At 31.2% G+C, this 12,699-nt stretch overlaps 2 protein-coding genes across 3 annotated transcripts; one reads left to right on the forward strand and one right to left on the reverse strand.

Moving 5' to 3' along the window:
• Positions 1–2,738: 2,738 nt before the first annotated feature.
• On the reverse strand, positions 2,739–6,586 carry LOC118035892 (dihydroceramide fatty acyl 2-hydroxylase FAH1). Of its 2 annotated transcripts, none has more exons than XM_035041557.2 (7): positions 5,674–6,586; positions 5,296–5,366; positions 4,792–4,884; positions 4,430–4,626; positions 4,224–4,329; positions 3,427–3,573; positions 2,739–3,083 (listed from the first exon to the last, which is right to left on the reverse strand). In XM_035041557.2, exons 1-7 carry the CDS (start codon positions 5,678–5,680, stop codon positions 2,988–2,990), a joined length of 717 nt encoding a protein of 238 aa, XP_034897448.1. In that variant the 5' UTR covers positions 5,681–6,586; the 3' UTR covers positions 2,739–2,987. The 2 variants fall into 2 exon arrangements, with proteins under 2 accessions (XP_034897448.1, XP_034897450.1); XM_035041559.2 differs by having other exon boundaries at positions 6,371–6,583.
• Positions 6,587–10,959: 4,373 nt separating this feature from the next.
• LOC118035910 (acetylajmalan esterase) lies at positions 10,960–11,624 on the forward strand. Its single transcript, XM_073407803.1, has 3 exons — positions 10,960–11,215; positions 11,338–11,550; positions 11,614–11,624. Exons 1-3 carry the CDS (start codon positions 10,960–10,962, stop codon positions 11,622–11,624), a joined length of 480 nt encoding a protein of 159 aa, XP_073263904.1.
• Positions 11,625–12,699: the final 1,075 nt, after the last annotated feature.

Genomic DNA, 12,699 nt, shown 5'->3' on the forward strand with positions numbered 1-12,699 from the left:
TAAGATTTTCGACAAGTTATATATCAAGAATTCATTGCAAATTTTAAGCAAGTTGAACGGAGTTACAATGTTAAGAAAGTTTCTAGCATAAAGGACCTAATTAAATAAATAAATAAATAAAATATATCCGACAAATCCCTATTTACTTTTATAAATAAAAAAGTAAATGTAAGGTCATAAAAAGAATATATATATATATAATCCTATTTACTTTTTTTTATATTAACGTAGGTGTCTCGCCCAGCTTGCGCATACCTCCATTAATTTCACGAGTTCTAAAATTATCGATCATATAATAAAGAAGGCAAAACTCAAGAATATAATTTATTATTAGAAAAACTTATCTATTTAAATTGAAAATATATTATATTATCTATATTTAAACACTAAAAATACAAAAAATTTAAAATATTGGGCAGGGGCCCAGGTCTTTGCCCGCCTTTCCCTGGTTCCGCCCTTGCATGTAAATCTCTAGTTGCTGAAGGTTATGAAACTCAAATTAGTGATTTTTAGAAAATAAATTTAAAATCTGATTAGTCAAGATAGACCCTTCGTGTTAATCTTGTTTACTTTTATAGATTAATGCAAAGTTAACAGACCCTTAATTGCTTATACAGTTTAACATCCCATATGAAATTTCAGTGTGGTCAATTGCTTCACCAAATGGATTACATGCAAGAGTTTCTGCGAGTAATTATACTTTAATAAATAATTAAAAAATAAAATTGGGCAGCAAGGCCATAATTTCTTTCTTATAATTTTTAATTTATTCAATAACTTTGTCAAATCACTAATTCAATGGGTCAATCAAAATATATAGCGCTACAGAATAATATAAAATGATTCTTAAGGTTACACATAGATGAGATAGTTAATAATGTTTTAATAACATCAAAGCCTTAACAATAAAAGTTTGAATATAGATTTTCCATTAACTATTCTAATTAAAATTAATAAATAACTCTGGAAAGATATAACAAAAAAAAACACATAAAACCTTTTTTTATAAAAATTTAATAATAATTTAAATTTTTAGACTGAATTAATTTTTATTTAAAAAAAAAATATCATGATTTTGGTTTATCATAAATTTGTTCTTCAAACTAGCTTATTATCTCTAGCTATTTGTTGCCAATTTCTCATCCCATATGAAGTGGAAGAGGTGGGATTCTATGCTCATGCCTGAAGAAGTTGTCAGCATCATCTCTGCAGAGCCAAGCTGTAGAAGTTATATTTGAAATACTTGAGACCCCAGGAAGACTGTAACGACTCAAACCCCGAGTTCATGACAAGTAATGTAAGATTAATAGTCTTGAAAGAAAAACTCTTTTATGCTAAATTTCAAAACAGACACATCAAAAAAAAACAAATTATTTAAATATACATAGCATTTTATAATCTTCATAAATATTTATTATTCAAAACTAATGAAATTAAATGATACTTCAAAAGTTCTCATCAATAATTAAAACAAAAACAATAATCCATAATACTCATTACATTATCAAAAATCCAAACTTAATTAAACCAAAATAATAGTAAAACATCTAAAACATCGAATCAAAACTAAAAGGAAAGCCTCACAAAATAAGCAAGGTATACCGACCAAAACTGAAGAAGCAGGAACACAATAAAATTCACATGCTATCAGAAAGTAAAAACTTGAAATAATATTAAGAATGAGGGGTGAGTTCAACCAACTTAGTGAGGAAATAATATTTAATATGCATTTTAATTATTAATAGTTGCAAGTCGATTTATCTTGATATACATTTACATATACATACTAAACATATTATCATAATATAATGGAATACATGTCAGAGATCAAATGACACTTGAAGATAACCAGATGACACCCGAAGGTGACCACTGTGGGATGATCAGTCACCACAGGTTGATGCCTCTCTTACTAGCCAAGTATACAGAATATTATGTGTACATACACAAATTACTCTCCGCTAGTATGAAGTTACTAACAAGTCTTATATCAAAGCATAATACATATTTATATAATCATTAAAGAAATGTATATCATATCAAATAGAATTTAGTTCGAACAGATTATGAGTGCAAAATGAAAAATAAATGAGTACTTGGGAAACAAAGTAATATATATAAATATTCAAGAAATTAATTGGATGTACTCATTAATATACATACATATTTATATATAATATATGCACATTAAATATTCCAAATCAATTATCAAACTGAAATTCATCATCATTAACCTCATAATAACGCTATCCAGAATCTCAAAATACATTTAGGGGTTAAATTGTAATTTTTTCAAAGTTTAGAGATTAAACTAAAATTTTTATAAATCAAGAACCAAAATAAAATTTGATTATCTTCAACCTCAAAACCCTTCTGTCCATATTTTTCAGCAAAATTAAAATAAATTTCTTAACCCCATAAGAATTAATTTAAACAAATCAACTCATAAATCCTTATTTCTAACTACATACTAATTAAACACCTAACATTAAACCCTTAATAATCATAAATCAATCTTAACAATATATACTTCTAATCCTCGTAAACCCTAAAACAATCATACACTCAACACAACACAAGAAGTCCCAAACACACAAGAAGTCGGATCATATTTTATCAGAAAATTTAAAGAGCAATGGCAAATACAGGAAAACAAAGCCATACTCTCTTTTAAACACAAAGCGTTCAAGGAATCAACTAAAAGCAATATAGGCAAGGAGATTTTCTCAAAAACAAACTAACAAAAAAGCAAGCTTAATTTATACAGAACTTCCCGGGTGGGAATGGGCACGACAAAAATTGATAACGTCCATGTCAAGTCTAAAACCCTGGTAGACAACACTTGGATTAACATGATTTAAATCAATGGATGGCCGATGAACGAACTTAAAAAGAAAGAAAAATAAATTTCAGACCCTCCACGTTGACCCTTGCTAGATGTAATGCTATGCTTTCAATTAAATTATCTACATTTTCTTTGCCATTTTTTATGGAGGAAGTGTTCCAAAAACTCTGTCCCACAACGCCGAAGTGATTCCAAATCCCTTATCTTGGACCCGGAAGTGATGGTTCATGTGATATTTCTGTAGAACACAATTCAGAAGAGCATTAGTAAGCTCATGGAGCACTGGTTTTCATCAAGCACCCTTTGTTAGAAATTGAAAAGGGACAAAAATGAGAGAGAGAAACATAGCAAAAACTTTAAATCCTCAATGTATGCTAGCTTTAATCTCATTGACAATTTTTTTTGTGATCACTGATGAAGTGAAACTGTATCCGGTTACAAATCTTCTATGAACTAAAGGCAGTAGTTATTTATGGGGCTGCGCATAACCATGTAGAACCGCCAATAAGATTACCGTAACCGTTCTACAAGATTATATGATTGGTGATCAAAGAGTAAATAGGTGGCTGCGCTGCTCTTACCTTGAGATTTTTTGGTACATCATTTGCAGGCTGACCATGGTGCAGGTAGTAGTGAGTGCAGTCATACATCACATAGCCCAGTAAACCACCTCCGAAAAGAGCAGGAGTAATTGAAGGAGTGGCAAACACCGCAACCATATTCCAGAACTGGCAAGGAAAAATTTACAGTAAAAACCAGTATGATTATGTATACAGAGCAGCTATTGTGCACAAAAACAGCACAAACAGAATAACAAAGCTCTGAAATTGCTCATTTCAATATTGAAGTTCAAATACGTGCATGCCAGGACAGAACAAATGATAAATGCCCAACAAAAACTTTTCTAGATGAATCATCTGCAATTCTTTTGATGTAATTATAACAGGACTTGAAACTATGACATCTGCTACAAAAACTACAATTATGATTACGGTTGGAACCAACATTATGCTCATCTCAGCCATATGTCAGCATAAAGTAATCCTCTACTTTCACAAGGTGGCCTATGCTCATCGTCTTTCTCTTATTCATAACTCAACATTCTAATCTTGCAGGAGGGGGCCATTTCCCATCTCAGAACCCCCCACGTAACCATAAGAAGGTCTGTGAAAAAAGTGTGCACACATGATGACTGATAGCCAGTTAATCTAAAACCCATGCTTAATGCAACAAGTGAGCAAGAACAGAATCCTCTTGATGAAATTCATGGAAATATCCTGAAGAATGTTCACAATTTGAAAAATTAAAGTGCTCAGCATTCAAACACGACTTTTTATCAACTATATGACACAGTGAAGGCAAGGAAAAATACACATACAGGCACCAAGAGAATAGCTGTTGCTGTTGGAGGAAAAACAAGGCGGAGACCATCCATAGGGTGCTTATGATGACAACCATGAAGAAGATAATGTACTGTGTTCCCCCTAAAGCAAGCTCACATCATCAGAAGACTAGTCTACCAGAGCTTAACTGTATAGAAAATAAAAGATTCAGTGCATGGGTGCGAGTAGAGAGAGGACTAACCAATAGCTTTTTGTTTTTATGTGGAAAAGGAATCGATGCAAAGTGTATTCGAGCAATGTCCAAATGAAAACACCACCAACCACCATTAAGGCTATCTCAGGAAGTGCATGCCCCATCCTTACAGACTTCAAGACGCAATAGCATACAACAGGCAGCCAAATTGAAGGAATCGCCCACCAAACAGTGCGTGTCAAGGACTGTTCCAAAATAGAGGTGTCAAGTGTCACAGATGCAGTCATGTATTCTCAACAAATGCATTCTATGAACCTTAATTAAAATGCCCGTTATGAAAATTATAACATGTATATACACGCAAGGATGAATTGTGATCATGTTACAGATTGGAAACAAAGCCGCTATACCTCCACAAAATCATTCTCAAAAAACCTAGGGCCTTCCCTGCTTACAATAGGCTGGTGCACCCACTCCTCATAAGTTTCTCCAAGATGGCCAACCTGCAATAAATCTCAAGAACTTCTAATCACTAACAGAATTAACAATGACAGTGTGAAAAGTGCATCAAACGAAGAAAAAAAATGTTACTCAGTATAAATCATGCGAATAAAACTGAAAGATGAAGCAGGAAGAAACAAGATTAAGAAGCTTCCGAAATCATGCTGAAGCCAAAATAGGAAGTTTAAATCAAGCAGTTTCATTGAGCAAGCAGAGGAGGACAAAAAAAGCGAGAACTAAATTGCTAAAGTAAGTAAGATGTATGATTTTTATTTTGAACCCAATAAGATAGAAATGGCTCAAGAAGGGGAAAAATAGCTTAAAAATGCAAAGTTCAGTAGAACATATTTGGCTTCGCAAATGCAACTTCCATATATGATTAAGTTATAAAAGAAGTGACGGTGCAACTGTACCTGGAAGACAAGGGGCTTGTCTAGATCAACCGTGAATTCCTGTGCTACCATCTTGAGACTTCGTTGTGTAGCTATAGGAAAAATAAAAGGAATAGATTCAATTGAAAAAATTACATGAGTACAGGAAATGCAACGAGGAATTATACATTTTTTAATATAAGCAAATAGTCTCTGGTACAAAAAAAATCCAATTTGACATAATTGTATTTCTAGATCCAATTCCTCATAATAGTCAACAAAGCTCACTGGAATAGATATATCTGCTGAAATTATGACAAGAACAAAAAAGAAAATTACAAAACCTATATGCAAAATGTGAAAAGAAATGCTAAAGAAGAAAAGAATGGGCTTCAAAGTTTCTAAGCCTCAGGGGCCCACCATTCATCGAATTTCAACTTCACATTCACACCGTAATCTCTTAGATACGAAACTTCAAAGCACCAGAAATGCAAGACTTATAGAGAAAAACGCCAGAAATGCTCACCCTGATAACAAACATTCAAACTCACTTTCCTCCTAAAAAATGAGCCTTATTATTCAAGATTGTAATTTTTTTTTTTAATATCTTGAAAGATTTTCTATTACACAGATAAATATACAAGTAGATGGGACCGTGGAGACAAAATCTTCAACATCTCAATTTAAGTAAACTATCAATTTTGAGTACAATATACAAAATTTCTACCTTTTCCCCACATTTTCTCAGGAAACAAGAAGAAAATTTCACCATAATCAGCAAACAAACAATGCAGCACAGAAATCCAATTTGAAGACATCAAATCAACCACAAAATTCATTCAAAACCCCATCTTTCATTCAATTCTCTATATACAAAACAACCACAAGATTTTCTCAGGAACCAAACAGAAAACAAAAACAAAACAAACCCAAAATGCACTTATCATCCAAACCCAACTTCAACCAAAAATTCCATAAAACCCCATAAATTTTCTACAGAGAAAATCCAAACACAAAAACCCAGATCCAAAAATAAGTAAGTGAAAGAAAAAACAAAAAAAGACAGAAACTTTAGAAAGAAAAAAGGCAATGCGGGTCGGATCTAGACTCAAAAAACCTTAGCCTTTAATGGGTTCCTCTCCTTTTTCTCTTTCAAAAAACAAAAACCACCACAACCAGACCAAAGCTGTGGTGTTTTAGCTTTTCTCTTTGTGTGTTGCCAAAAAAAAATGAGTGGAAGAAAGGGTGGTAGTGTAAAAGAAGTAAATATAGTAACAAGTATAGCAGAGATTGGAGAAACGTGGACCGTTGATTTCATTATGGGCATAAAAGAATCAAAATCAAAATCGTAGATTCCAACTCGATTTTGATTCTTTTATGCCACATAAAGGAACCAAAATCAAGTTGGAATTTAACGGTTTCCAGCCTGGAACTTTATTTGTAAAATAGAAATCTATTCGAAGGCCTTTTTTCTAGCTGCTAGCCTGGCAAGTTCCAGGTGTTTACTGCTATTATTACAGGAACTTAGTTGGATCTCTACTATTGTTAATGTCATTTTGTTAATGATAAGGTTTGAATTTGAAGAAGTGATCGATACGCGGTAACGTGTTTAGCATTGTTGTAGTTTAAATTAAAAATAAAAACATTAAGTGAATTTAATTAAATAAAAATAATATGAGTATTTCAAAATTTAGTAAAGTGTACTGTTTATAAATTTGGTTACGGTTACTTTTTAAAATATTTTTTATGTTAAAATATATTAAAATAATTTTTTTATTTTATTTTTTAAAAATTATTTTTAAAATCAATACAATTCAAAACACATATAAAACATAATTTTTTAATTAAAAAATTTATTAAAATAATGAGCACAATAATATTTTTAAACACTCTATTAAAAGAATTTAATAACTCCTCGACAAAATCCAATCTTAAAACATTAAGAAAATGAAGAGAAAATCTCTTTAATAATCAAACCATGTGTTGACTACCAATCAGAGCCCATAGCAATCAGATGATGCTGAAGAACCTTTTATTTTAAGATCTATTTGGCAATAAAATAAGCAATCTCACATGGTAGGACGGGAGGGGGGGGGTCGCATGTATAATTACATTTTAAAATTAGATTTTTTTTTTTTATCATAACCTATAGTGCATGGAAAGAATGATTTGTTTATGGTGGCTCATCAACAACTAGAATCGCCTAAGAATGTTCTTGTTAGGACTTTATGTAGATTTCATGTTGAATTTAATATTTTTCTCACTTTAAAGATATATTCTTTTTGTTTAAAAAAATCCAAATCCATGATTTATCACTCCTTTGTATAAAAATAGGTTTGTTAAACTCAATAAATAAGAGTTTTATTCTAAAACAGTTTTAGAATGACTATATATATATATATATATATATATATATATATGAAAACATATCTCTTTTGTTCCCGTATATTTTATATGTAGACAATAATTCAGTGTTACTAAAGAAATTATCATAAACTTCCTCTTTATTATGTCATGAGAAATAACATACATCATTGAGAGTCACATGTTAGAAAAAAGTTTTATCATGAAGGTTTTGTTTGATAGTATAGTTGCAGTAATTTTTTAAAGTATTTTTTATTTAAAAGTATATTAAAATAATATATATTTTTTATTTTTAAAATCTAAAAACACACAAAAAAATATTAATTTAAAAACAAGATAAAAAATTTTAATTTTTTTCAAAAATACTTTTTGAAACGCAAAAATAAATAGGATTTATTTTTTTTATTATTATTTTTAGGAAACTTACACCCCAAAAAAACTCATTAATTGATGAGCACTCCATGCACTGAATAAATTAATCTTAATAATTTTCTTTAAAAATATTGTCTAGGAGTATTATTATTATGGGCAAACAAGAGGGTGGATGAGGCATAAGGGATAGGGTTATGCCAAATTTTGGAGATAGAAATGAATAATAAAAGCATAGAAAGAAAAGTGGCAATGACAACGGAGCAAGAAGTTGACAAATTATAGCATCGTTTGGTGATTTGATTTTCAATTTTCCAGGTGCGCACCCATGTTCTCAAAGGGGCCCTTCGAATTTCCACCATCCAATTCCTCTCCTCCACAAGATTTTGCCCCTTGTTTTTCAATTTTTTTTTTTTATTTAGACTTGTTTCAATTTTCTGTTTGGAAACACGTTTTAATTTATGTTTCTAAAAAATTTGTTATTTTTATTATTAAAAATAATTTTTTATATTTTTAAATTGTTTTAATGCACGGATTTTAAAAATAATTTTAAAAAAAATATAAAAAATTAATTACAATTATATTTTCAAACAAGACAAAAACGTGGATTACATCACGCATGCACTCAAGTTCTTGAAACGGGCCGTTCTTGAAACTACTTGATGGATCCAATCCCGAGTCAACCTGTAGAGTGCTCTGCTCAAGGTTCTCAAATCCAGGGTCTTAGCCCTCCACGCGTTTGAATAATCTTCATATTTATATTCCAGCCTTGATCTCTTTTATTCGTGATTTCTTTTTTCATCTTGGACCTAAGACTATTTCATGTATGGGCCCCAGCCGATGTAACCTGTCCAGGGATGAGCTGACTAACTAGTGGCCCAAGCCTGGTCTTTCCGAATACTCTCACATACCAGTTGCTAATAAATATCTCTCTAATGTTAGCGGGTGATTCCGAAAATCCCTTTAATTACCCATACTTTGTCCAGTATCCCATGACAAAAAAAAGAAAAAAAGAATAAATAAATAAAGACAATATGGAGAGAGATTATATATTTTTTTTCCTATATTTAATATCTTGAAAATACATAAATCCATTTCATTTGGAGAAATTAACCTTATCCATGACACTTTCCAATATTTTCTCCAGCTTCTTTGCCATTTCCCATGTTGAATTTGCGAGCCTCAAAAGCTTGCACAGCGTCGTGCTGCGGCTCGATTTGCAGGGGGATGATCTCTCTGCTTATAAATTATATAGATGATTTTTAGATACTGTATCATAGTTTTAATCATTAAGCAACGGATATAAACTTTATTATTATATTAGAAAATAATATAAATTATATATTAAAATTTTATTTAACAATTTAATTTTTTATGTGTGGAGTTTATTGAAGATTGGATGTATATTGCCTGTAATACTGAAAATATATATATATATTAAATGTTTTTGAAACAATAAGAGTTGTCGCAAAAATTCTGATGAAACGAAACAAAAAAGTATTTCTCATATGTTTTTGAAACTCATTTGGCCTGGCAGATCGATTTAGGATCCAGTCAAGACCCGACTATAAACTCGTTGATTTTTATTTAGTTTTTGTTATTTTTACTGAAATGATGTTGTTTTAATTTTTTTTTTTAAAATAAATCTAATTGATTTATTAACCTGGTTAAAATCCAGAACCTGAATCTTAGACCGGCTAACAACCAATCCAGTTCTTATAACTATGATTTCTCGTCACTCGAGCACTGTACAAGTTTAACAACGTTGTAAAGTCTTACACGTTTGTTATACTTGTAATACTTAAATGCTCTAGAAAAATAGCACTACTCTTGTCAAATTGAATGATATGAGACTATGAGTTTACTCAGGGAGGAAGATTTTGCAGCTACTAGAAGACAGTTTGAATATATATATATATATATATATAATATATATATATATATATATATATATATATTGAAAGTTTATATGAAGTTTGGTAACTTCATGCAATTAAAGGGAAATTAAAAGTGCACATAAAGTTTTGTGACTTCATGCAATTAAGGGGCAATTAATATAACGAATTTTCTTATAACAATTGCTTAATAAATTATTCTAACAGTAATAAGGTCTCAGGATTTTCACTTTTTTCTTTTACAATGGTTGTTCGCATTATCCTGAATTTCTATATAAAATGAAAGCTTTCATTAGGTTAAAGTTTATTTAATTGAGGGTATGATAAATATTATGTTTTAAAATATTTTAAAATAATAATGTTTTTTTTTTAATTTAATTTTAACATTAATAAATCAAAATAATTTAATAATATTTAAAAAATTAATTTTTATATAAACAGTGTTTTGACCGTACGTACTCCTTCATAATTAATTAATTAAGTTGGGCCAATATTATTAGCAAAAGAATTTATTGGAACAGTTATTTTATAGATAGCTAATTACACTTAATAAATACCTCAGAATATGGTTTCAAATGAAATGCCAACTGTGGCTGACATCTATCAAACACGACCAAGAAAAAGGTTTAGATAACCACAAAAGGATTAAAATATACTGTTTTGATAATTTGTTTTAAGTAAATTTGTTAAGAGTTGGGTTTTAACGGCTCAATCCGAGTTTTTTATTAGGCCAATTAATTTTATTTTATTTTAATTTAGATTGATCTAAATTTCAAGTTGGTCAAGTTTTGCATTACCCTGCCGAACCGGTCCGGATTTTACATTACTGGTAAGACTTTATGTATAATTAATAGCATCTAATATTTGTATAGTACTAGAAAATTATTGCTACAAGAAAGAAAAGATGAAAAGGAAACAACAATAAATTATTAACAAAATTTTAATGTTTTGCTTGATTACTTCATTATACAGCTGTGTACCTGAACAGCTTGAAATCCTGCCTATTTTTATAAATTCTGATAAAATCAAAAAATCCCATTTAGCTCATTCAAACCAAGCCATTATGGGTACCGCTACAATGGTTTTCTCCCGTGTTCTTATTGCGACATGCTCTCTCTTGGTTCTTGTTTTATCCAATTCGAGCTCCTGTGATGCAACAAAACATAAGAATTGTGGGTTTGATGCGATATACAATTTTGGAACTTCAATGTCAGACACCGGAAACGCCATGCATCTAACTCCTAATGCATCAGAATTCAATGCTCCTTATGGAAGAAGCATTAGGGATGCAAAGGGTAGATACTCTGATGGATTCCTTGTAATTGACTACTTTGGTAAGGAATTATAATCACCCGTCCATGTCCTTTTTTTTTTTTTTTCTTTATAGCTAGCAAGGAAACCTAGAGGAATGTTTGTCTCTAATTAAGCTGGTTGTTCTTTGAACTTTAATTTGCAGCAAAAGCAGCTCGTCTTCCCCTTCTTAATCCTTACTTAAACAAGGATGTAAAGGACGAACATGGTGGGGTGAATTTTGCAGTTGCTGGTGCTACTGCCCTACCACGAGAAGCTTTGAAGAAATTCAATCTCCAGCCATTTATTAACATTTCTCTAGATATCCAGCTTCAATGGTGGGGCAACTATGCAAAATCATTGTGCAATAACAGTAAAGGTAATGATTCACATAGCTTTTTCTTCTGTTTACCTGTATTTTTCAAAATGTTTGATCATGTAGTTTTTCGATGAGTTTGATGAACTGAAAAAATCATAATTTTTATGTATTTTCAATTTTAAAAAACTTTTACCAAAACATATGTAACGTAAAAGAACACACACTTAACTGTATAATCAATTCTTATTTTGAATATATATTTAATTAACCAAAGATTAGTCCATATGTTTTTTTTTATGTCCAGAAGATTGCAAAGAGAAACTCAAATCATCTCTATTCAGTATTGAAGCGATGGGAGCTAATGACTATCTCATCGCGATGCTTAGAGGCAAAACCATTGAGGAGCTAAAGAAGATGGATCTTGTGTCTCAAGTTATAAAAGCCAATGAAGAAGGTGTAAGAGTAAGTTAATTAACCTGCTGCATCATCATGGTAGAATAAGTCTGTTTAATCATATTTATTCTCTTCTGATCCTAATGTTTGATTCTTTTATTGATGTTTTTTACTACGTTGTTGATATGCTATACAGAAAATCATCGGTTATGGGGCGACTCAAGTGCTTGTCACCGGATACTTGCACGTAGGTTGCGCACCGAGTTTGCTTGCAATGCGCTCGAATTCTTCCGATGCTCGCGATCAATTCGGTTGTCTGAAAGATTACAATGACTTCATTAAGTATCACAATGATCTTCTCCGAGAAGCCATTTCAAGACTGAGAAAGGAACACCCTGATGTGCACATATTGATTGGTGATTATTATACTGCCATGCAATCAGTTTTGGATAATCACCAGAAACTTGGTAAGTATACAAAGACATGTGGATCATTGAGAAATAAATGTAATAATGTAATATTTACCTCTTGAATTTTCAATACTTAGGGTTCGAATCTGTGCTGGTGGCTTGTTGCGGCACCGGAGGTGAATATAATTTTGATCACAGAAAGAAGTGTGGAACTCAGGGTGTTCAGTCATGTTCAGATCCTCGAAAGTACATCTCCTGGGATGGACTCCATATGACCCAGGAATCTCATAAGCACATTGCAAAGTGGTATATCCAAGACATCTTCTCAAAGTTTCGATCCTAAAGTGTTAGTTCTACTGGAAATTGTCTAGAATTATCACATTTGTGCCATGAAGAATAACATATA

The sequence above is a fragment of the Populus alba genome, chromosome 1, assembly GCF_005239225.2.
Source record: "Populus alba chromosome 1, ASM523922v2, whole genome shotgun sequence".
Lineage (NCBI taxonomy): Eukaryota > Viridiplantae > Streptophyta > Magnoliopsida > Malpighiales > Salicaceae > Populus > Populus alba.

Excerpts from the sequence above, each read along its gene's own strand:
- LOC118035892 (XM_035041557.2), bottom strand. Across the intron at positions 4,330-4,429 it reads ATAAAAACAAAAAGCTATTG|GGGGAACACAGTACATTATC; the intron begins GTTAGTCCTCTC and ends AGCTTGCTTTAG. Across the intron at positions 3,084-3,426 it reads ATGTACCAAAAAATCTCAAG|AAATATCACATGAACCATCA; the intron begins GTAAGAGCAGCG and ends TGTGTTCTACAG.
- LOC118035910 (XM_073407803.1), top strand. The coding sequence starts at position 10,960 with ATGGTTTTCTCCCGTGTTCTTATTGCGACATGCTCTCTCTTGGTTCTT. Across the intron at positions 11,216-11,337 it reads CCTTGTAATTGACTACTTTG|CAAAAGCAGCTCGTCTTCCC; the intron begins GTAAGGAATTAT and ends TTTAATTTGCAG.